The 25,508-nt window shown below is 48.7% G+C and overlaps 1 protein-coding gene across 6 annotated transcripts in view; it reads right to left on the bottom strand.

The window, feature by feature from the left end:
* Nucleotides 1–25,508, bottom strand: part of SYTL3 (synaptotagmin like 3) — an 84,438-nt gene that overhangs the window by 28,798 nt on the left and 30,132 nt on the right. For 3 of the 6 annotated variants that reach the window (XM_034669396.1, XM_034669395.1, XM_002915112.4), the window contains 4 exons: nt 10,258–10,309; nt 8,596–8,665; nt 6,772–6,850; nt 2,910–3,034 (listed from right to left, as the gene is read on the bottom strand). In XM_034669396.1, the coding sequence (XP_034525287.1) occupies nt 2,910–3,034; nt 6,772–6,850; nt 8,596–8,665; nt 10,258–10,309 (326 nt within the window). The other 3 variants (XM_034669397.1, XM_034669398.1, XM_019795109.2) reach the window with 3 other exon arrangements.

Raw genomic sequence — 25,508 nt, 5'->3', positions numbered from 1 at the left:
TTCTTTTTTGCTGATCTTAGGTAAGAGAAGGGAGAGCAGCCACGGCCACGCTGAGATGGCAGGTGCAGTGTCAGAAAAACCCCGGGGCCGCGCTCGGCCAGCAGGACACGCTCTGGGCACTGTCGAATCCCAGCTGAGAGGGAGGCTGCGTCTCCTGGGACCAACCTGGGGGTCCACCACCCTCAAGTCTGAGGACCAAGTGTTTTCACACTTGAACCCAACGTTGCTGCCTCCCTTCTCCTCTGGCTGCTCAGCCCTTAAGTGTGGGCGGCAGGTGGGGAGAGAGAAGGTATGCGGGAGCGCCACGCCCGGGCCGGTGGTTTCTTCAGATTTCAGACCTACGTGGGAAAACTTCACATAAAGGGGCATAGAATGAAAGGAAGGTTTCTTCCCCGCCTGCGTCCTTGTTCCCTCTCCTCAGAGACAGCCCCCCCTCCTGCTTCTTGTGTTTCCTTCCTGGTTAACAGGTGTGTGTCTCACGGCCCGTAGAGATCCGCCACACATCCGGAAGACGCACAGGTGCTCTCCAAGGACAGGTAAGAAAAGTCACCTCGCAAAAGAGCCCCGGTCCAGATGTGGACGGGAGGGTCTTTACAGGACGTTTTCAGAACACGCCGCTCACACTTAATGGTCAGAGAAGCGATCCTGAGCTTTCTCGGTTACCAGCCCAGAGTCACCACATGGTCTTAAGAAAGCTGGCTACTCTCTCTGTGCCTCAGCATAGCCACCTGCAAAGTGGGCACTGATGTCCCCTCCTCCCAAAGGGCACCATGTCGTGTGCTTGATGTTGGCAAAATGCCCCCGAGTGCTCCAGTGAAAATGTGAGTGTGACTTTTATGAGCTCGCCATCTAGGGCATGCGTAATTGCAGTCTGACAAACGTCCTATTTAAAGATGTACTCTTTATATTTCAACCCCGTAATTATTTAGCATTTATAGAGCAGGCCATGATTGCTGAGGACTTTATAAACATGTGGCTAAATTGCTCCTTAAAACAGCCATATCCTCAAGTAGGGAGAGAGGATGCCTGCAAGAGTAGAAAGCACATCCTGCCAAGAGCACGGCAGCGAACTGGACACGCGTGGCAAAGTGTCTGCAGGATGGGGCTCTCTGGCCATGGCCGTCCCTGGTCTTCCTCACTTCTACCCTCAAGCTGCCTGGTCCCATCAGACAACCTTGCGATTACCCAGCAGGCCAACAACAGTGCCTGGTAACCTGTGTGTGTGTGTGTGTGTGTGTGTGTGTGTGTGTATACATACACATACATATATATTTATGAAATACGACGGTTACCCTCTGGCTAGAGCTCGGGCTCTAGATCTTTACCATGGCAGTAACAATACCTATCTCAGTACTTTGGCAAGAATTAAATGTGACTAGTATGTAACAACACTGCCGAGCATGCCGAACACAGTACCTCCTGAAAGCCTGCTAACGTCTCCTCCATCTGTTGACTCAGGGACAGTGGCTGGGATGGCATCTGTGCAGACCCCACGGGGACGAACACTTGTTTGCATTTGGGAGTTTCAAAGGCCTTCCGGATACATCTCACATGCTCTAGATGCCTTCTCCTAAATCTAGGGAGGTCCCGGGGCGCCGCAGCATCACCTGCTCTCCCAACCACTCCTCAGAAACTCATCGGAGACTCTGCATCTCACACCGGCCCCGGAGCTCTGCATTTTAACAACATTCCCAAGTGACTCACACACACATTAAACTCGAGAACAGCTGCTCCAGAGTTCAGCCTCCAAACCAAGACCGCCTACCACCTTCTGGTTATGTAACTCCGGCCATGTGACATAATCGCTCTAAGCCTCAGTTTCCCTAAATGCAAAACAGGGCCAAATGCAATGCATGGTTCATGGGGGTTGCGTGAGGATAAAATGAAATGATCCAGGGAAAGTCTTGAGTGGAGTCTGGCACAGAGTAAGAAAGACTGGCAATTTAGATAGTATATTTAGATGGCTTAGGTAGCAATTTAGATACTGTATTATCTCGGGTGATCTTTACCAGCAGCCTGCGCCTTGGGCAGAACGAATATTATCATCATTTCCCAAGAGTGTATCAAGGCTCCAGTTCATGGGACAGGCCCAAGGCAAAGGGTCACACATGGAGGCAGAATCTGAAACCTCCAGATTGTGTGGGGAAGTTCCAGCAGGAGGGTGGGGCTAACCTGGGGACATCCTGAGGGGCGCTCCCAGCTGCAGCGAAGGGGCACCTGTTCTGTCTGGCCAACCAGAGTGGTCCTACTGACCCTGTCAACAGCCAGGTGGTGGCACCTGCCCTAGCCAGGTCACCTCGGCTGGACCAGAATCCGGTGTCCTGATTCTAAAGTCACTTTCTCTCCTGCTTCAGACTTGGTTAATCCTGGTGGAAAGCCCGAGAAATTATTTCCTTAAAAGCCTTTATTAGGTGCGCTCGCTCATGGTTGAGATAGCTGGAGCGTGCCCCCCTCGTGATTGCCCGTGGTCACGCAGCATTTATGTTTGTAGTGGTTTCTATCAGAGACCAGGATGGATTTTAACCGGAGGTTGTTGGAAGTAGGACGGCCTCTTGACCATCCATGACAGTCTTTGACTGCAGGAATCACCTGGCCCATCTCGGCCCTGCAGGTGGGCCCTTGCCTTTGGGGTGGCCTTGAAGCCAGCAGGGAGCTCCAGTGGCCACCCAGAAGCCCCGGGGGCTTGGGATTAGGCTGAAGCTTTCTTTTCCCTACTCTCAACTGTTTTCCAAATCCACCCTGAAATTTGACCGTCATTTGGCCTGGCTTTCCCAATAGAGAGGGGTTTATAATTATGTGGGTTTTTTCAGACTGCTTAATGTGGAGCTATCAAATAAGAAGAAAACTAAATCCATAGAGGAAATGGGCTAGGAGTAGCTCTCATGACGGCCGGTGGCCTGGGGGAATACCCTGGAGGTGACGTTGATGGCAGTGTCAGACTGGCTCCTCCTCTCCGTCCGGCTAGCACACTGCCTGGGACCCGTGGCTAGGAGTTGCTTGTCAGAGGTCATGTCATTCTGGGACTTGGAAAGCTCTAGAAAACAAATACAAGGGATGACAGGTGGGAGCACACAGCTTTGACAGTCTCGTGGGCCCTCCTCTGGGATTCCCTGCAACCACACCCCGAGAAGCCCCCGAGGTCTCCCGAGGCTAGGCTTGCAGCTTGGGTAGGATGGCACATCCAGCCCCCAGCTCTGGGGCCAGGGCGAGCATCTCCAGACACCACATGCTGACGCGGGCCACACCGCACCATGCACAGGACAGGGGAGCTGGATTCCCAAAAGGTGACTCTGTGGCCCCATGCTTCTGTGGGCAGAGCCGCCATCAGGACGGGAGCGAGAGGGCAGGAGTGACAGGGAGGACTTCTGGCCAAGTTACTCTGCACCCTGGACCACACACTGTGAGCACACGGTTGTCTAAGCACAAAAAGGGCAGCCTAACCACACAGCCAACTTTTTAGGGGTGGCTTCCAAAGACTTATAACTAAATACCATCTCTTGGGACCCTTTGAAGACAGGTGGAAGTAACTTCAGGATACCCCTATAGTTATTAATAGGCAAACCCTGGAAATACAACTTTTTTTTGCAGTGTAATAGTGGTCGAGAATAAAGGTGAATAAAGTGAGAAGAAAGGAACCCACACACAGAAGGGAGCAAAACACCTCAAAGATGATCTTGTCTTCCAAAAATGTCTTCCCTTTTCCATGGGGTCCTTGTCTCTCTCAAAGATGACCTCGAAACTATCTTTAGAGCAGTGCTTTCCAATAGATAATAATAAGGCTCATGTATGCCCTTTCAAATTTTCTAGTAGGCACATTTTAAAAAGAAACAGGTAAAATTGATTTTAACACTGTTTCATGTAACACAATATATCCAAAATATTGTTAAAATATATAATAAATATGAAAATTAATGAAATTTTTAATTGGGCAATGGACACACAATACTTCATAGTTTCCGGGTCACATTATGAAATGATCACCCCACTAAGTCTAGGTACCGTCCTTCCCCATGTAAGACTTTCAATATTACTGTTTTCCCTGTGCTGTACAATTAATGAAATTTTTAACTTCTTTTTTTTAACACAAAGTTTCCAGAATCTGGTGTGTATTTCACCCTTTTTTTTTTCAAAAGGCCGCATTTCCACAGCCACCTGCAGTCAGCACACAGGACAGCCCGGCTCGGGAGCAGCCCCTCTGCGGATCGGCTCCTGAGACGCCGCTTCTTAGGCACCCCCCCAATGGGCTGCCAGGGCGAACGTCAACAGAGCATCTCTCTTCTCTAGAGGAGAACCTCACCTGCCCCCCAGGACCCCACCAGGATGTGTGGGACCTCTCCTGTCTGAAAGCACTGCTGTCCACACTGCCCCCAGGTCTACCCCCCGGAAACCGTGGCACATCTTTCTGTGCCTGGAAGCTAGCAGGGTCCCAGCACACACCAGGCCCTCAAAGCTGACCGTGAACTTGAACTCCTCCTATAGCCAAACCCCAGCCCTGCTATGAAGGGTGGGGGAGCCCCAGGAGGTGAAGCCCCCTTGGGGGACGGTGTCCTCCCCCTGCCATCTGTGTGGCACTTGCCCCAAAGCCTGTGCCTTCATCTGGTCCCTTTATGCTCAAAGACGAGGTGGGGGGGGGCGGGGTGCCTCCCAAGCAATTCGGCGTCTAACGACGGGGTTTGGAATGGCCATTACCGGGTGAAAAGGGAAAGTGACAGCAAACAGCACAAAAGGGCCCTGAAGCGAAGAAAATCAACGTTCTAACTTCCTCCTCCCCTTGGAAGGGGGGCCAGGCTGCTGGAATCTCCTAGAAATGCAGCCGTAATAGAAAGGGCCGGAATTGGTCATTTCTTCCAACTGGATTGGCTTCCTTGGGCAACATCAGCTGCCAGAGGTTGTAGCCCTGGGGCGGCTCCCCACAGTCTTCAGGCCGAGGTTCCCTCCAGTCGCCCCCCTGCCAGACCCCAGGGGACACCAGAAGGTGGCTGTCCCCTGCACCACTTCTGCAGGAACCAGGCCACACAAAGGATCAAGAGGGCCATGAGCCCGGCAGCTCCGGACCTGAAGAAACACGAGTCAGCCCCACGCTGCTGCGCACCCTGAGGCAGGGACAGGACAAAGGGTGTGTGGTCTGTGTCCTTTCCGGAAGCTGCTGGAGCAGCTGGGAGAGGTGCTGGTGGACTATCCCTCCCAGGGGCCCAGAAAGCTGGGATTTTTCACCCTTGCCTCTGGGCTGAGGTCTCAGCATCCATGAAGCACTGGAGCCTGAAGACGCAGGGAGGGGGCAGGTGAAGGGTCCAATCCGCATCCCGTGGCGGGGACGGGGTACTGCTCTGCTCTTTTGAATCCCACCCCCCCCCCAGGGATCACCCCAGCTGTCCACCTGGGTCTGCTGATTGAAACTGACGGCATCATCGTAACAATCAAGGCATTAAACTGGCAAGTCTCAAACATGTGAGACTATGGGTACGTAAGCTACCTGAGCGTACCCATGTGTGGGTCCCAGCATGTGTCGGAGGGCGAATGTGACCTGGGACAAGATGAAACGTGTGTCCTGCCTCCCTGGGTGTCTGGCTGAGGGATTACCAGGTCAGAATTAACACTGAGGCAGGATTCCAGAATACAGCGGTGGGAGGGGATTCACATAAGCCGCGTGGGTTTGGGTAGAGGCTGTGCTTCTAGAAAGAGACGCTGAGAAGTTTCGACAAGAAGAGCGGCCACAGGAACCGAGCCAGCTGCTCAGAGTTCAGGCAGCTGTTAGGGCTGGAAACCCGTGTCCAAGCCTGGTGCACACGGAGGGTGGCTGTCGTCCAAAAGGCCGGCAGACTAACGGGGCGACTTTGAACCTCCGAGCACCATTAGCAAGCAGGTGGCAAGAAATTCGGCTGCTTTGTCCTTCTGAAACAGAGGGGGACAGACTGTCTCAGGAAATGGTCACCGTTCTGCTTGTCTAAAAGTGGTGCTTTGATCTCAGTTGTCACGATGCAGCTCAGAAGGGTTCGTGGGGAATACAGAGGGCGAATTAAAATCAAGTAATAAGACTGTCTCAAGGCCAAGGGAGAACACTGAGCCCATCCACATGCACCGGCTTGGGTAGAAGCCAAACAGAAGCACCATGAAAGGGAGTGGGTGCTGAGACCCCTGACCCCACCTGGGACCTTCACGAAACGCCTGGCTTGCTCTGGGCACCATCGCAGGCCTGCTCGAGGGCTATTCTCTGGGGTTTGTAGTTTAAGATTAACAGGCAAGAATATCTGAGCAGAAAGAACATTGAAAGAAGCAAGATTCTAAGCAGTGGTAGTTCCAAGTTCCTTGCGTCTGCAAATCACACGATCACTGCCCATTGAAGAAGATAAATTGACCAAGACGGAAAGAAGAACGGACAAGCAGTTCCATGCAAATGACAGACACTGGGTCCTGCCTGGTCTGAAAGCTCCCAGATCTCAATGACGGGAGCCGTCCCACCCCACTGTCTTTGTGGGGCCTTGGGAGAGGCTGCGACGGCTGCCCGTACTGGCTGCCAGGTCCACGCCGGTTCCTTCCCACCACGCGCTGAGCTCTGGCAGGTCTGGGTAGCAGTGGGGTAAACTGAGCCAGTCCAGTGAGCTGAAGGGTGTCTCTTCCCCCCAGGAAACCAGAGGCCTGCTCTGTGGGTGGAGAGATGAAGGGCCGGGGCTGTGGCTTTCTCCAGGAGCTGGAGACACAGGTCCCCTTGGCCGATGGGCTTGGCTGGCCTGGCTGGTGGTGGGGAGAACACACGGAGAGGCATCCACTTACTTTTCATGTGGGTGGTAACAGACAGAAACAAATTTTCCACGGATTTATTAAATCCTTTAAACTGACCAAGTTCCTGTAACTAAAACAGAGACAGAGGAGAGAGGATGAGAGTTACGCTTGAAGACTTGTGTCTGCCCCAGAAGCCTCCAGGCTGCCAATCCCCAAACACGGCAGGTGTGAGCGGAGCACGCATGCTCCAGGTGTGTGCAGGTATGTGTGCGTGCACGTCTGGAGGGGGGAGGGCACTATCTTCTCAGGCGGGAGGGACCTCTTACTCAGCTTCCTTCTTCTGAGGTTCGACACCCGCATTTCAGGAAGGGGCATCAGCAGGGGTGCTGATATAGTAACAACTCCCTCTTGGGAATAATGACCGACATTTCGCTGGCTCAGACTACACTCAGGTAGACTCCTGCCTCCTTAACCAGCTCCCGTATGGCCCCGCCCCAACTCCACGCCGAGAGGGTGTCAACAGCAGAAGGCACATGACACAGTGGCCAACGGTGGTACCAGGCTCAGAGCACGAGCCTGGAGCCAGAGTTAGCTCCACCCTCTAAGCAGGAGTGAGAAGAAAAAGGAAGCAAAATGCAGAAAGGAGGTCACTTTCCCCTTCAAGTCCCATCCCTCCCTCCCTCCCCCCACCCCTCCATGCCTCCTTCCATCTGTCCATCCATCCCTCCCTCCCTCCATCCTTCCATCCACCCATTCCTCCATTTATCCACCCCTCCATCCATCTATTCATCCCTCATTCATCTCACCCTTCCTCTCTATGCCCACTCTTCTCTCCCTCTACCCCTCCATCCCTCCCTTCCTCCATCAGTCCCTCCATCCACCTCTTCCTCTATCCATCCCTCCTTCCCTCCCTGCCTCCATCCACGCCTCCCATCTTCCCTGATTCCCTCCATCCCTCCCTCCTTCTATCTCTCCCTCCCTCCATCCATCCAGGAAATATGTCCTGAGCACATCTGTGCTGGGACAACTTCAGAGGATTTAGAATCTCAAGGAGAATGTGGAGCAGAATTTTGAAGGTCATTCCAAACACCTTCCACCATGTGTTTTCATGGCATATTACAGTTTCCAAGTACCAGCACAGACATAATTTCATTAATTTCTCACACCAGCCATGGGAGGCAAGCCAGAGGAGTATAATTATATCCACCTCCCAAGTGGGAACCCAGGTAACTCCCCTAAGATGACACCACTAATTTCTGTGGCAGAAATGGTCCTGGTCTATTTCATGTTCGCATCTATAAATACTCAAAGGATACACACACACACACACACACCCCAGGCACCCCACACCTATGAATCACACACCTGTGAATCAACCTGTATTTATTTCTCTTTATATCCCCAGAGACCCCCGACACACTGCAGCCTGTTCAGACCCCCACATTCAAGAGCACAGCGCCCAGAGAGGGAAGACAGCCAACAAAATGACCAGAGTAAAGTGGTAGGGATGTGGGGTATAAGCAAGGATGTGGGGTGCAGGTGAGTGTGCAGGTGGGGACAGAGTGCAGGTGAGGACGTGGGGCACAAGCAGGGATGTGGAGCACAGGTGAGGATGTGGGGTGCAGGTGGGGATGGGGTACAGATGAAGAAGTGGGGGACAGACAGGTGAGTCATTGTTAATGCACATGATCCCATGGCCCCCAAAGCATGGTGGGAGCACAGACACGGGGCGCCCCGCACTTCGGGCCTCCCTTCTCTGCCCCCCTCCATGGCCTGCTGCAGCCACAGGTGGGTCCCTTCGCTCTGACTCCCTTCCTCCTCTACTCGTCTCCCGCTTCCCCTTCCCCAGGGACGCCCACAGAGCAGACACCTTACCCTGTGAGAGCTGTGACTGCACTGGCTTTCGCTCAGAGGAGGTGGGGTAGGAGGAACCACTGAAATTTTGCTGCCAAGAAAAAATACAGGAATAAGAAACGGGTTATGAACGAGCCAACTATTTGCCTTATGAATACGCAGGACTCGCCATCATCCCGTTGTTCAAGTTCTCTGAACTTTTTTCCCCCTTTACTTCCTCACATTTTAGAGGAGGATCGGGCAGCCCTGTGCGATCTGCTCATCTAGGCAGGGCGTTATTTCCGGCATCGGACCGGGCAGATGAGCCCCCCGCTGCCCTGCCCTGCGCCCCGGTCCTGCGCTCCCTGTGTGTCCTCTACAGTAGCCCCGCTGCTCCGGAGCCCGGAGCCCAGAGCACACGCATGTCCCCTGGGGTCGTCCGCATTCTCTCAGCCGAAACCCACCCACGGAAGGGCCAAAACACGGTGGGGGCCAAAATCAAGCATGAGAAGAATCCGAAGTCGATGGGGGAGGGGCGCCTGGGGGGCTCAGTCTGTTGGGCTCAGGTCATGATCCCAGGGTCCTGAATTGAGGCCCGCATCGGGCTCCCTGCTCTGTGGGGAGTCTGCTTCTCCCTCTCCCTCTCCCCCCTGCTCATGCCTGCTCACTCACTCTCTCTCTCTAAGTAAATAAAATCTTTAAAAAAAAATGAAGTCTTAAGACTGGAAAATCTCCTAATGTGCCCCCCCCAAATAGCTGGGTGGGGAGCTTTCAGTAATACTTCAATATATTTGGTGCAGTCAGGTGCATGAATTGTTGCCAGCTTCAGGAGTGCTAGGTGTGTAGGATTTTGTAGCAAGAAGTTAGCATCTTGGGGCGCCGGGGTGGCTCAGTCAGTTAAGCGGCTGCCTTTGGCTCAGGTCATGATCCCAGACTCCTGGGATCGAGCCCGCATCGGACTCCTTGCCCGAGAGGGAGCCTGCTTCTCCCTCTCCCCTGCTTCTGCTCTCTCACTCTCTCAAATAAATAAATAAATAAAATCTTAAAACAAAAGGAAGAAGAAGTTAGCATCTCGCAGACCATTCCTCACTGCTGCCAATTTTATTCCACAGACGTCTGTGAGATGTCAGGCAGCGGGCATGACGTTGGAGATACGAATCATTCATAAAAGCGAATGCTTGCTTTAGAATTTCATTTAAAATTCCCTCAAAAATAGTATTTCATTTTCTTTTTTTTTTTTTTTAAGATTTTATTTCTTTATTTGACAGAGATAGAGACAGCCAGCGAGAGAGGGAACACAAGCAGGGGGAGTGGGAGAGGAAGAAGCAGGCTCATAGCGGAGGAGCCTGATGTGGGGCTCGATCCCACAACGCCGGGATCACGCCCTGAGCCGAAGGCAGACGCTTAACCGCTGTGCCACTCAGGCACCCCTAGTATTTCATTTTCTTACCACACTTCAGGAGAACTTAGGAAGTAAAACCTTTACTGAGAAAATGCTCTGCTAGCTCTCCAGAAGGCTCCTCCTAAGCGTCTGGAAATAGCTCTGTTTCAATCTTTTCCAGGCACTTTATCATTTAAAAAAAAAAAAGTCACATTCCAGAGCAGCTGCCCGTCTGAAAGTCAAGAGATCTAGAAGTTCTTTCAACGTCCTTTGTTCCCCAGGCCTGGAGGGGCCAGGACCGTCTGCCCTCGCCCAGCGCTCACCTCAGCTGCTGATAAGATTGCAAGAGCTTAGCTCCAGCCGTCCCGTGTTTGCCTGGAAGAGATATCAGTAAAGGTCACTCATTAGTAAGAAGACAACCTTGGTGATGCAAACACAGGAAGCAATCAATTAAAATTATTTTTCTAATATCACTTCTTGCAATTAAAAAGTAAAAGGCCGTATTGGGGTGATAGAAGTGCTCTAAAGGTCACTGTGGTGATGGTCGCACGACTCTGTCAATTTGCTAAACATAATTAAATAATATGTTAAAAATATATGTTAAAAAAAACAAATGACGTGTATGTCCTATAAACTACATCCCACAGAAGTTGTTAAAAGTGCATCCATAAACACACACGTGCACGTACTTGCTGGGAATGACTGCTTTTATTAAGAATTGACATAGGGTTAGAGTTTCTAAATCTGGAAAATTTGAAAAGCAGTCCAAGCTTCCAAGCTTCCATTTGTCCTTTGGAAACATTTAATAATAGCATGACTATATTCCTCTAAACATTCCTTGTTATGGAGATTAAATTAATCTGTTAAAAAATGTAATCTACTTATTTCTAGTTATAGAGGCTAATAATTTCCTAAATAAGACTGCTTTTTGTTTCAAGGCAAGGGGATTTTATGATGTATTAAGGCCCCCAAAATAGAACGCTACACATAGTTGTGTGAACACCGTGTTTCCTGGCCCCGTGCGCAGGAAGGGGTTAGTCTGCCCCACTGGGCACCGCACCGCCCAACCCCCAACCCCAGAACCACACCTGCTGTGCCCTCCGGCTCCTGTGCGGTGTGTGCAAAGGGTTTAATCCATTCCAAAGAAAGACTTACACATTCACATCATCTCCATAAGACAAGAAGCAGGGCAGGGAGGACTTTGGGAGGAGCAAGGCAAGCGGAGGCTCTGATATCAAGGCTCAAACCCTAAAGCCGGGAGGCAGCTGACCCCCCCCCCCCCCAGCTGTGCTGCCCCCAGGGAAGGGCTTCTTAACGGGAGCTGGCCTCAGGGAGTGTGTGAGCACTGAACGCATGGGTCCAACTCTGAGTCTCCCTGTCTGTGTGCATTTGGGGGGGGGGGTCCGTGATGGTGTTCACCAGATTCACAAAGGAGTCTGTGAGCCCCCTCCCCCATTAAGAAATGCTCTCTAAGGCAGATCAGAAAGGCAGCCCCAAAGGCCGAGAGCTGCACCAGCGGGATCAGCTTGGAATAGCCGAAAGCCCACGTCTGCAGGAGCCACTGGAAAGAAAACAGTGAAGCCAGAAGAGAAAGAGAACCGCCCGAATTGCACCACGGTCGGTTGTCATGAAAGCAGAGAAAACAAGGCAAAGAAAAAGAAAAATGAGTGACACTGTTTATCCAGGGTGTCCTGGGTGAAAACGCAGAACCCAAGGGACAGCGAGTTCTGAGCCCTCCTGGGGGTCGACCGGGTCACTCACCACAGCTGCGCGGGCTCCCTTCCTTCCCGCTGCTGGCCTGCTCAGACCCTCAGCATCTTGTCCCTGGATTGTGGTCACAGTGTCCCCAAGGCACAGCCACCAGTTACAGCGCCCCCCACCCCCTCGATGCTATCGTTCTACTGCCTAAAGCCCTTCAGGGACTCCCTACTGCCATTGCCCAAGGTCCAAGCCCCGCACAGCGTCCCTGGGCCTCCCTCCACACCCTCCTTGGGCCCACCTCTCCTGCCCGCTTTCCCTCCCTGCAGGCTCTTCTTACAGCCCTGCTGCCCCAGACATTGTCTGCTTACTCCCACTTACCCCCACCTCATCTCCTAGCACCCACTACCTGGGCATTTCCCCCTCAGCTCCCCGTCTCCATCTTGGACTTTGGCTTAGTCCCCCTACACCACATTTCCCAATACCCCTCCTGCAGTCCCAGGGACGCCTGGCCACCGACGGCACTCTGCTGCCCCCTGCTGGCCGCATCAGGTCTGGCCGGCTGCGCTGTGGGCTCTGCAAACCCTCTCTGTAGAGGCCAAGTAAGTAACCTAGGCTCCAGGCAGTCTCTGTCCTCTGCCCTGTGACAGCAGCCATACACAAATATTACGGTTGCTGGAGGGGAGGTGGGTAAGGGGTGGGGTAACTGGGTAATGGGCGCTGAGGAAGGCACGTGATGGAATGAGCACTGGGCGTTACATGCAACTGATGAATCACTAAACTCTACCTCTGAAACTAATAACATGCTATATGTTAATTACTTGAATTTAAATATAAAATAAATTAAAAAATAAAGAGTGGGCATGTCTGTGCCCCAATAAAACTTGAGGAACATTGAAATTTGAATTTCATAGCTTTTTTATGGGTTACAACTCTTTTGACCATTCAAAAACGTAAAACGCATTCTTAACTCACAGGACATACAAAAACGGGCAGAGGGACAGTTTTGGCCCTTGGGTCCTACTGCACCCCCATGTACTTGCTACTCCGAGTATGTGCAGCGCTGGCCGCTGCAGCCCCAGCTGGGAGCTTGTCAGCAATGCAGAGTCCCAGGCCCAGCCCCATGGCACAGAATTGAGGTCTGTTCGCTGCAGTATGGGAAGCGCTGCCCTGAGGCTGGGTCCAGCTCCCCTGTTTACTTCCATGTTTATTCCTGTGTTACCTCTTCCTCTATTCCCTCAGCTGTGTATCAGAGGCTTCCTTAAAAAGTACCATTGACTTTCCGTTAACATAAAAATGTGCGTAAGGGGGCGCCTGGGTGGCTCAGCCCGTTGGGTGTCCAGCTTCTGATTTGGACTCATGTCATGATCTCAGGGTCCTGGGACTGAGCCCCACATTGGGCTCCATGCTGAGCACAGAGTCTGCTTGAGATTCTCTCTCCCCGTCTGCTCCCTCCTCCCCCATCTGTGAAAAAAATAACAATGTAGATAACCACGGGGAGGAAATGCTGATAAAAGGACGCCCTCCCGGGTTTCCTGGGAGGCGAGGTGTTGGAAGCAGTGGCCCCCGCTGCGCGGCTCTGGCTGCCTCCTTGGGCCAGAGGCTCGGCAGGGGAGAAGCTGTGGGTGGGGGGCCGGAGCCTAGGCTTCCAGCTCACTTTCGAAAAGGCACGGTCAGCAGCTGACTGCGCTGTGCTGGGTGCTCCATGGGCCTTTGCTTCTTGGGTTGTTGCCAGGTGTCATCTCAATTTTATCAACAAAAACCGAGGCTCAGGGACATTTTGTAATAGGCCCAAAGTCCCCGTGTCCAAATGACAAAGCTGCCTTTTGCACCCTGACTTGCCTACAAAGCCGGACACACACAAGATAGGGTGGAGCGGTGACTGGCACGTGGGGGTCTACCATTCTGTCTGCTTCGCTCAAGTGGGAAAATGTCCACAATAAAAAGCAAGGGGAGAACAACCACTTAGAAACCAATGGCCGACTCCCTGAAAACTCAGATTTCTTCATTTTAGACATGCTTTCTAGTTGTCCTGTGTACCTTGCACTGCTTAAATCAAGGAACCAAGCCTGTGTTCTGGGGTTGGGGCATCCAGCCTTGGGTGTGAGGGTCCTGGGCGGCAGAGGGGCCAGGCAGCGAGGGTGCCAGCAGCGCCTGCCTGCCCCCCTCAGGCTCTTCCTTCTCTCCTAGGCTGCCCCCTTCCCCTGCAGGCCCCGGTCAGAGCACAGGAACTGCCGTCCTTTGCTTGCAGCTGTCTACGATGATACAACAGACAGTGAATGAACTTCCTCAACCGCCATCCGAGACTGCTATGCATTGAATTGTATCCCCTGAAAAGACATGTTGAAGTCCTAATCTTTTTTTTTTTTTAAGATTTATTGATTTTAGACGGGGGAGGGGCAGAGGGAGAGAATCTTCAAGCAGACTCCTCGCTGAGCACAGAGGCTGACACAGGGCTCAATCCCACAACCCTAAGATCATGATCTGAGTTGAAATCAAGAGTCAGAAGCTTAACTGACTGAGCCACCTGGGTGCCCCGAAGTCCTAATCTTTAGCACCTGTGACTGTGACATTTGGAGAGCCTTCGCAGAGAAAGCTAAGGGGAGGTCGTGGGGATGGGCCCTGACGCAACAGGACTGGTGTCCTTAGGGAAAATCTGGACACAGAGGTGGACACACACACAGGGAAGATGACATGACCACGGCCATGTGACAGCAGAAGCAGAGACTGGAGCGATGTGTCCACCAGCCAATGGCTGCCGAGGACGGCGGAGAACCAACCGAAGCCACGAGAGGCAGGGAAAGACCCGCCCCTGGTGCTGGCAGAGGAAGTGTGGCCCCCTGACCCTGGATTTTGGACTTCCAGCCCCCAGAACGGTGAGACAACAACACATTTCTGCTGGTTGAAGCCATCGGTACTCGGCAGTGTTTGCTGCAACAGTCCGAGGAAAGGACCTTCAGGACCCCTTGTGCTTTAGCCCCTGCTGCTGCTCCAGGGTCACCTTCTGCCATTGGGAGTATGTGTTGCCCGCCCCATTCGGAGGTCCTGGTGAGGATGCCCGGCGCCCGCTAGACTGCCCTTCCATGCTCCTTGCCCATGCACCTCCGTGCCCCTGCCAGGGGTTTACTGACCGGGATCCTGAGCGTGTCCCCCCAGATGGCCGTGCACAGCTCACTAACGCTCCCCTGACTGCACTGTAACCGTGTGCACATCGTGCTGCTGCCCCCCGCCCCCGACGGTGAGCACTCCGAGGATACAGTTCTCGTCTTCATCATCTCAGTGTTGCCACCACCAGCAGAGGCTTTGCCGTGCGGGGCTGGGGCTATAATTACAACAGCAGCAACCCGAACTATTTTAACAAGAAGCATCACCCCCTCATTCGAGCCAGACGACCAAATATGTATGAGAAAAAGGTCATCAGGGTGCCTGGTGGTGCAGTCGGTTAAGCATCCAGCTCTTTGATTTTGGCCCAAGTCGTGATCTCAGGGTCGTGAGCTCGAGCCCCACGTAGGGCTCCGTGCTCAAGGTGAAGTCTGCGTGAGATTCTCTCCCCCTCTGCCCCTCCCCTACCTCTCACACTCAGTCACACACTCTCTTTCTAAAATAAATAAATGAATCTTTAAAAAGAAAAAGAGGGTTACCATTTTTTCACGACCTGGCTTCCATGTGACTCACGCGTTCATTCACACCCACTGTGTAGAAAACACAGGAGAACTTCACAGCTCTGCTCACACGCCAGAGCTCACGGTGCTGCGCGGGTCCGTGCAGAGCACAGAGCACGGCTGTGGTTTCTAGATCCAACACCGGTCCTGCAGCTGACACACGCATGTCTGCGACAAGTCACTAGCTATCTACGCACTGCTTCTCAATCTAAAAAGAACAGGGATGAGACACCTTATTTCAGGGGCTCACAAAAACTCCGAGAGCATGGATGCCCATCTTAGCCGGGCTCCATTAGCCCGCCAGTAGAGGACCGTAACGGCCAGCCTACCAGCGCCCTGACCACAGGCCCTGCTACCCGAACTCTTCCCGCTTGGGTGACATGGGCACAGAGCAGCCTCCGTGGAATGCCCGGTGCAATACCGCCAACCGGGCAAACCACGTGGTCCAGTGGCCAAGCAGCCTCATGTCCTGAACTCCGGGATCTGTGTGGGTTATTCTTCCCCCGAGACATCACCGTTAACTTCCCCTGCTAGACCGTAAGGCCCCACAGCAGCCCTCTGTTAGAAAAGTCATACACAACCGTACAGCTATGTCGGGTCCGGGGCGGGGGAAGCTAACAGACCATCAAAAAGGAGGGTGGCCTGGCCCATGGCCACCTCTCTGCTGGGGCTGCTAGACGGGGAGTAGCATCCTAGGCAGGAAACCACACTCCGGAATTCCAGGCGTGACCCAAAGCAAAAGACAGGTGGGGCCTCCCCACATAGAGCCTCCCTGCAAACGATGCAAATGTGCCCCTTCCTCAAGATACTTTTGTCTACCCCTAGGAGTATAGGATTTTATTAGAACAACACATTCTGCTGATTCTTCCAGAAAAATCATCACAAGAAACACACAAGTCTCGGGTGCCTATGATGTGAACTGTACTCCCTTAGAGGTGGCTCCCTAGTACAGCGCTCAACCTGCACAACTGTATGTGACCATCCTGACAGTTGGTCCACACTGGCGCTTGCGTATCCTTGAAACTCTAGAAAAGGTGAATAAAAAACCAGGAATTTAAAATCAATCAATCAATCCAGGAGTTGCAGGGGGTGTTGGACAATTACGGTATGTTTTAGGACTTTTTTCTTTAATAGGAAAGAAAAATATATCCCTAGAACAATAAAGTTTTAGACCAATTTTTTTGCTCACATACGTAAAATGGAAAACGTCTCAAAAAATTTGACCTAGAAATCCCTCAGCATATAATCATGATATCCTGTCATAAATGGTTTTGGAGCTGGATTCCGGAGGCATTTTCAAATATATTTTTGTCCTTAGAGAAGCTTTGAGCTTAAATAGCACTGGGACCGAGGCACTGCCCCAGGATGAGAGAAGATAAAGTACCCAACCGTGAATCAGCAACTAATGCCTTCCAGGAGAACAGAAATTAATAATAGTAGATTTATAATCCTGTTGGCAGAAAATATCTCTCAGCCAGGGTCCTTCTGCCGCGAGACATTACTCTTCTGCTTAGTCGCAAGAGAAAAATAATTTTTTCTCCTTAATTAAGCTTCCGATATTCTATCAGCAGAAATCCTGGATGGCTTCCGTGTTAATAATAATCACCAGGACCTGGGCAGTAACTCCTCCACAAAGATATGCTTAGGACTGACAGAACAACCGGCCCAGCTTTGTTGAGGACCTGAGACAACAGAATATAGATGGCCTTCTTGCGTCGTTTGATTTTCTCTAAAAATTGAATGTAGGTTTTAGGAATCCTCTATCCTAAAGAATTTGGATATTAATCCCTTATCAGATACATGATTTGCAAATATTTTTTTCCCTTCCATGGGTCACCTTTTTACTCTGTTGACAGTGTCCTTTGATGCATAAGTTTTCATTTCGATGTAGCCCCATTTGTCCATTTTCTTTCTGTTGCCTGTGCCTTTGGCATCACATCTAAGAAATCATCGTCAAAGCCAATGTCATCTTTCCTTCTATGTTTTTCTTCTAAGAGCTTTACAGTTTTAGGTCTGTTGTCCATTTTGAGTTAATTTTTGCATGGTGTTAGGCAGGGGTCCAACTTCATTCTTTCGCATGTGAACATCCAGTTCTCCCCGCACCATTTATTAAAAAGACTGATCCTTCCCCCTTGAATGATATTGGCACCCTTGTTCAAAGTCATTTGACCACATATGTTTCTTCTGGGTTCTCTAGGCTATTCTACCGGTCTCTCCACCTCTCCCTAGGCCCATGCCACAGCATCTGGGTTACTGTAGCTTTGTAGTAAGTTTGGAAATCAGGAAGTGTGAATCTTCTAGCTTTCTTCTTCTTTTTCAAGAAACAAACAAAATAACCCAATTTTTAAAAAGGGCATAGACAAGAAAATATACAAATGGCCAATAAGTACAGAAAAAATGTTCAACATCACTAATCATTAGGGAAATGTAAATCAAAACCCCAATGATACAGCCACTATGGAAAACAGTGTGGAGATTCCTCCAAAAAATTAAAAATGGAACTACCATCTGATCTAGCAATCCCACACTGAGTAGATATCCAAAGGAGATGAAATAACTATCTCAAAGACATGGCTGCACTCCCACGTTCATTGCAACATTGCTCACACTAGCCAAGACACGGAAACAACCCAGGTGTCCTTCAACTGATGAATGGTTAAAGAAAATGTGGTCTATATTGAAATGGAATATTGGGGTGCCTGGGAGGCACAGTCAGTTGAGTGTCCATTCTTGGTTTCAGCTCAGGTCACGAATCTGGGGACGTGAGATCAAGCCCTGCACTGAGCTCCATGCTTGGTGTGGAGTCTGCTTGGATTTCTCTCCCTCTCCCTCTGCTCCTCCCCCTGCACTTTCTCTCTCTCTAAATAAATAAATAAAATCTTTTTTATAAAAGCAATATTAGCCATAAAAAAGGAAGAAATCCTGCCATTTGCAACAACGTGGATGGACCTTGAAGGCCTTATGTTAAGTGAATAAGTCAGACAGAAAAAGACAAACACTGTATGATCTCACTTATATGCGGAATCTAAAAACATCAAACTCAGAACAGAGAGTAGAGTGGTGGTTACCAGGGGCTGAGGGTGGGGGAAATGGGGAGATATTGGCCAAAGAGTACAAACTTCTAGTTATAAGATGAATAAGTTCTGGGAATCTAATATATAGTCACCATGGCGACCACAGTTAACCACACTGTATTGTGACTTATAAGTTGCTACGATAGCAGAGTGTTAATGTTCTCACCATAACAGTGCAAAATGGTAATTGTGTGAGGTGAACGATGTGTTAACAAACCTTATGTGGTAAATTTTTTGCAATATCTGTGTACATCAAATCTCAAAACAAAATCCATATACAGAATAAAATAAGTGTCAGGCTAGTAGATACCTAATAAATACTGAGGGAATGAGTTAAAACAAAACAACTCACACAATGAAATACTACTTCATGCCCATTAGAATGGCTACTATTAAAAACAAAACAAAACAAAAACAGAAAATAACAAGTATCCACATGGATACGGAGAAGCTGGAACCCTGTGCGTTGCTCGTAGGAACATAAAATGGGCACCCGCTGAGGAAAAGAGTATGGCGGTCACTCAAGATGTGAAGCTCAGCATTACCACGTGACCCAGCCATGCCACTTCCGGGTATAAACACAAAAGAACTGAAAGCAGGAATTCAAACAGGTATTTGCACGCCCATGTTCATGGCCACACTGTTCACAACAGCCAAAATGTGGAACCACTCGAGTGCCCCCCAGGGATGAATGGAGAAACAAAATGCAGTAGATATACACAATGGACTTTCATTTGGTCTTAAAAAGGAAGAAAATTCTGACACACGCTACAACATGGATGGACCCTGAAGACATCATAAGTGAAATAAGAAAGAGACGGAAGGACAAATAGATGATGTTTCCATTTACACGGGGTACCTCGCGTGGTCCAACTATAGAACCCGAAAGCCGAATGGCGGTTACTGGGAGCTGGTGGGGAGGGAGGACTGGATCGTTAGTGTTTAATGGGAAAGAGAGCTTCGGTTTTGCAAGGTGAAAAAGTCCCAGAGACAGATGGTGGTGATGGCTGCACAACACTGTGAATGTGCTTCGTGCGGCTAAACTCTACACTCAAAAATGGGTAAAATGGTAATTTTATGGTATGTCTATTCTACTGCAATAAAATGATGAGCACGGAGTTCTTAAATACAAAATGATTTCTCACTTGAATATGTATGTGTCTGGTCTTTTCAAAAATGTACTTACACAAGGAGATAACTCAATGTCCAATGGTCAAGATACTCTCTAGAAACTACCCTAATCAATAATTTGGTCTCAACATACAAACACACAAATTCTTAACGCAGAAATTCTATTCAGTTCCCTGATTTCACCTTGGTTTCCCATTCTGTTCATGAACAGGGAAATAACAATGCTCACCAAAATGCCGTTGCTTTCCCAGCTTATCACGCGGAGCTGAGGCCGGCGAACTTCCTGCAAAGGGTCCAGTTAAAAAAGTGTAGGCTTTGCCAGCCATACGATCTCTGTTGCAAGCACTCGACCATCATACTGCAAAGCTGGCCATAGACAGAAAGGAGCGGGCATGACTGTGTTCCAATAAAACTTGACATAAACAGCCAGTGGGCCACATTTGGGCTGTGTGCTGTAATTTGCCAAGCCCCAACAGAGCAGGAAGTATTAAGTAAAATAAAATACTGACTAGCCTAAGACCTAGCCCATGTAATCACAGTTTCCCGGCCATGTTAAAAGCAATGGATCAAAATCCAAAAGCGGAGAGGGAGGTAGTCATGACAACTCAGGACCACAGATGTAAACTGCCGAGCGTGACCTCATCATCAGGGGCGGGGGAGAGGGTGCAGAGGACAGTGGCAGAGGCAGAGACACAGAAGGGGTCCGGGTAGGCACACGGGCTCAGAAAGCAGCAGGGATAGTCTAGCGGCCTGGGGAGACATCTGAGCTAGGATACAGGAAAAAAGAAATCTGGGTTGAGTTGATGTATTCAAAGCACCTTGGACAATCTAAGCAATTCAATTTTTGAGTTGCTACTGTGAACAAAGCCAAAGGCATCATGAAATCAAAGGCAGCTAAACTCCAGAACCTGCCTCCAGAAGACCATTACCTACAAACACTGGGTGAGAACCAACGGTTTGAAGGTCAAGGGCTTACTTCGAAGGTCAAGGGCTTACTTCACGTGGGAATCATAAAATCTGACTTCACAGTCTCTGTTCTGATTTAAATGGACCGGTCTGAAAATCTGTCTGGGATACACGAAAACCCAATCAGCTGGGAAAATCACATGTAGGGCCCACACCTCCCCCTGTGGGTTTGTGTTCCTTTTGCCTTTCCTCTGAAGGAGAGTAGTGAGAAGGAAATACACAAGAGATAAGATGCCACATTTTCTTTAAAATAAGACAAGAGCATATACAAAATTATGTATCTGAGAAATAAACATTATTTCATAAAGACGCCCTCTCACGCACGTAAGTACGTGAACTAGGCACTTGATCTCTAACCTCCAGAAAGATTTCCTCAATCATCCCTGCAAAATCCACTGCTGAATCGCACGGGAGGGAGGTCTTTACTGAGCCAGCAAGCAGAGAGGCAATCAAGGCAGGGCTTTGCGACAGGGTCGCCGCTATTTACTCATACTGACTTCTTTTAATTTGTGAGCCTGAGTGCTCCAACCCGCACACAGCCAGCCCTGCTGGCTCTTCTCACAGCCCTGCAATCAGACGGGCCATATTCACGCTGCCAGTATAGAAGAGAAAGTCACATGAAGAATTAAATCACATTACTGGGAGGGGGTGATAAAACTTCTTTTCCTTCATGATTATGAGACGTAATGTGGCCCTGGTTAGGTGTAACGTGGATCATTGAGACCATTACCAGACGCTATATTAAGGTACAGCCTTCCTAAATCATTTTATTTCCCAATTACTAGCCATGGAGTGAAAGTCACAACAGATTGTTTATATATAACATTTAACCTTTCTGAAACTTGGAAAAAATATTAGTATTAAAAGTACTAGTATTGTCATCTTTCTGCTGTTGAACTCAAATATCAAGCAATAAAATGTTTTGCATTTGGTTGCAAATCATGGTTGCAAAAAAACCAAAAAACAAAAAACAGAAGTAAAACATGCATTCGCAGCAAGGAGCCAGAAGAGGGCACTGTCTTTATAAGCTTAGCAGATGCCAAAAAACAAATAGATTGGCTTTCGGTTTCAGTTCTCTAAGTTATTAGTGATCTGGAAAAGTGTCATCATAGCTTATAATATTTGCTACTTTACCACTGGCTCTCAAAATGCACAAAAAATTACATGGGTACTTGTTAAATACACACTCTTGAGTCACACCTTGTCCCACGGAATTGGGAACTTTGAATTTGAAGGAGCTTGCCGCTGACCCTGGAGCAGGGTTCCCAGAAGCCACAGTATAACCCTGGGCGCAGAGATGGTCCCCGAGGGTGGAGGGCGGGAGGTGATTATACCCGATGGCTGGGTAGCCTGCTGCCTGCCGAACACTGCAGACCTCACGAAGGTCTGTATGTTTGATCCTTGTGATGCATCCCCAGATGAACCACAACTACGGTATACAAGGAACTATTTTAAGACAACAAAACTGAATATGGAATTATAAAATCTCAGAGGGGAACAAAAAGCCAGTCTATAATCAGAAAGAAAAAATTAAGAAAAACAAAATACTTAGAAGATTTTTTGTACCATCTACCTGCAAAATAAAAAATTGGAGTTCATCTTTTTTTGCTTTTAAATCTTTTTAAGAGTTGGAAACGTAGCACAACAAACTGCTACAATTAATATCTATTATTCTTCATTGGATTATTACTTATACCTTGTCTACTTTCAAGGAAATTTGGGGAGAATTTACTTTAAATGGCACGCATCCAATAGAACCATTAACATAGGCATATAAAAAGGAAATGGGGTGACAGAGGGCATAACGATTCTTGGAATTCCTTCAACTGGACATTAAATTTGGCTCTAGGTTTCTGGATGCTAAAAAGGAAAAGAACTCTCTACAGGGAACATCACCTTGCGTCTCCAAGCAGCTCCATCCTTACTTCATTCATTCACTCACGCATTTACTCAGAGCTCCACCCTCAAATAATTCTACAGGAAAAGTTAGAGTTGACTGCATATACCCAAGAAAAAACTTCTTCTGTCAAAAAACATAAGGACACAGGTGCAGCTAACAGGACAGAAAAGAGCTAAGAGCCTTAATGTATAAAGAACTTCTGCAGAAGTCCAAACAGGTGGGACATACTCAACCTCGTTGGGAATTAGATGAATTCAAGTGAAATGACAAGAAACCATTTCAGACTACCAATGTGGTTTTATCAAACTGATAGAGTTTGGATTGTTTTTAAGAACAATTCCTACTGGTAAGGAGGGTACACCCTTCCTGGGGGCCATGTTCCTAACCTCTCATCTTACCCTTCTCTTTCTAGAAATAGTCACAGATGTGCCAAAGATTTACCTACAAAATGTCCATTGCACTTATATTAATAATATTAAAACTCCCAAAAATGTAATGGCAAAACCGGAAGTTCCCTCACTGTACCACGATGGCAATCTGGTTCAATAAATGACATCACATTCCAATGTTGGAACGAAATGCAGTCATCAGAAATTATGTAGTTGATGATGGATAAGTATATGGAAAAATGTTCTTTGTAAATTAGTATGTGAAGAAATGGTATAAAACTGTATATACAATTTGATCTCCATTATGTAAATCTATTAGCTTGGCTCATAAAAATTGCCTTCATTCAATAATTTTTACCTAAAAACATCAATTTCTTAATGGCTTAATCTCAATACTTTTAAAAATGTATGTGTAGTTCTGTGTGTATATGTATATATTTGTGTATACACACACACACACACACACACACGCATGCATAGACCCTCACAAACATAGATACATTGATTCACCAAAGAACAGATATGAGGTATACCAAAATGTTAACAAAAGTTTTCAGGGCGAAGTCATGGTCTTTTTAACATTATTTGTTATGCTTTTCTTCGCTTCTCAATTTTTTTTAATGAATATATATTCTTTTTACATTCAGAACAAATGTAATTTGAGCTCCTGTTTCAAGGGATAGGAGTTCGTGGTGGCCGGAGTGTGGTAGGACAGCTCACGTACCCTGCTCAGGGTGGGGCAAAGGAGCACACACTTCCTGAGGGTAATCTGGCGAAATACATCAAAGCCTTTCAAGGGTTCTCATGCTTGACCCGTCATCCTTCTTCTCTCCAGAGGAAATAACCAGAGATGCCTAGATACCTGTACAGGACGTTCATCACAGACTTATCTGTGATAGGAAATTCTGAATGCAATGATGCAATCCCCGACACGCGAACAGGTTGAATAAAAGATAAAGCATCCAACTGATGTATTTTGTGCAGTGATCAATGGATGCTGGAACACCTCTTAATAGCATAAGAAAGTGTTTGTGCTATATTGAATTTTAAAAGATTAAAGCCTATGTATAGTCTGATCACAAATCTGTTTTTTAAAAAAAATCTGTAAGTCTGGGGGTGCCTGGCTGGCTCAGTTTGTTTGTTTCTTTTATACCGTAGGAGAAACAATAAGAGAAAGGGATGGTTTCTGCTCAGGCTGACGTTCATTGTCTACTTTCTTTTCTTGATCTTTCCATTCCGGTGGAAACTCACTGGACAAAAAGAGAAACCCAGGAGTTCAGGTTCATTCCTATCCTATTCCTCTTCTTATGTCAGGTGGTTAGCCTAACTGTTTCCGTTCACTTCTCCTCACCGGAAGAGCACCAGAAAGATGATGAGAAGGTAAGGAGCACACGTGTGTGCGTGCACACACACACACACACACATGCACACGCATGCTGCACACAGGTGTTCTGGCAGGAAGGTTCATTTTCCTCATTGAAATAATGATATTAAAACTTTCAACAGTGTATTAAAAAGTTTCCAGGAGAGGTCTTCACAGAGTGATTATTGAGAAATTACAGAAATTTTACTCCCCACAGTCTTACCATTGATATGAAGTAGAATAAAAAAATGAGAATCTACCACCTGAAGAAGACCCCAGCCCCTAACAAAAAAGTATTTTTTTTTATTCTAAGAACAACTTACTCCCCAATGTGGGGCTTGAACGCACGACCCCAAGATCAAGAGCTTCACATCTACCAACTGAGCCAGCCAGGCGCCCCAACAAAAAATATTTTAAAGACACAAAACAAAGCAATAAAACTTAGACCTCACGCTGCCATGCTTGTCTAGATTATGCCCTAAATGGGGACGACAGCCCCAGGGAGGCAAAAAGGGTGGTTTTAGTGTGCTCCCAAAGGCCTCAGTACAGAAACAGAAATATACCTGGGGTAGGAAACTTTCATGGGCGGGTAGGATTTAGGAAAAAGTGTCAGCTAGGCTGCTTGGGACAGGAGAGAGGGCAGTGAGGAAACGCGTTGAGAAACACTGTCCTGGGAGACGCCGCACACACTTGCTCACCCTTTTGCTCGAGCATACCCGTTAGCATTGGACTTCCTTCCAGATTTGTAAGCAACTCTGCAGAAGCATCATCTTTGCTTGAGTAAGAAAAGTCTGGAATATAATCCAGGAGAGAATGTAATGCCGAATGAATGTCAACCTTGGCTAACAGCGCCTTTTATAAAAGCTGAGTGTCACCACTCCGACAAACGGCTTCTTTTTTTTTTTTTTTCTTATTTATTCGATAGAGATGGAGACAGCCAGTGAAAGAGGGAACACAAGCAGGGGTAGTAGGAGAGGAAGAAGCAGGCTCACAGCAGAGGAGCCTGATGTGGGGCTCGATCCCAGAACGCTGGGATCATGCCCTGAGCGTGAAGGCAGACGCTTAACCGCTGTGCCACCCAGGCGCCCCCGACAAACGGCTTCTTTTCCTTGCCAACTCATTTTGGGTCGTGGCTAAATAGCTTCTTTCTTTATCTCAAAGGTCATTTTTTCCAGAAGAAAGAAGGGTTGCAAGCCACCCCGTTCCCTCTAGGTCAGTCTAGGCTCCTTGTGTGCAGTCCCCGCTGACCCACGTCACAGAGGACGTGTTACCACTGTGGACGGACGCGAGTCCCAGAGCATGCGGGCACATGCTCTGATTTGGTGACACATGCGTGTGCCTTTGTCTGATAAGTCGTTCTCTTGTCTGTGCAGCTCCCATACTGATGGGAC

This window comes from Ailuropoda melanoleuca, chromosome 10 (assembly GCF_002007445.2).
Source record: "Ailuropoda melanoleuca isolate Jingjing chromosome 10, ASM200744v2, whole genome shotgun sequence".
Classification (NCBI taxonomy): Eukaryota; Metazoa; Chordata; class Mammalia; order Carnivora; family Ursidae; genus Ailuropoda; species Ailuropoda melanoleuca.
This window is presented reverse-complemented; position numbering and strand designations above follow the sequence as displayed.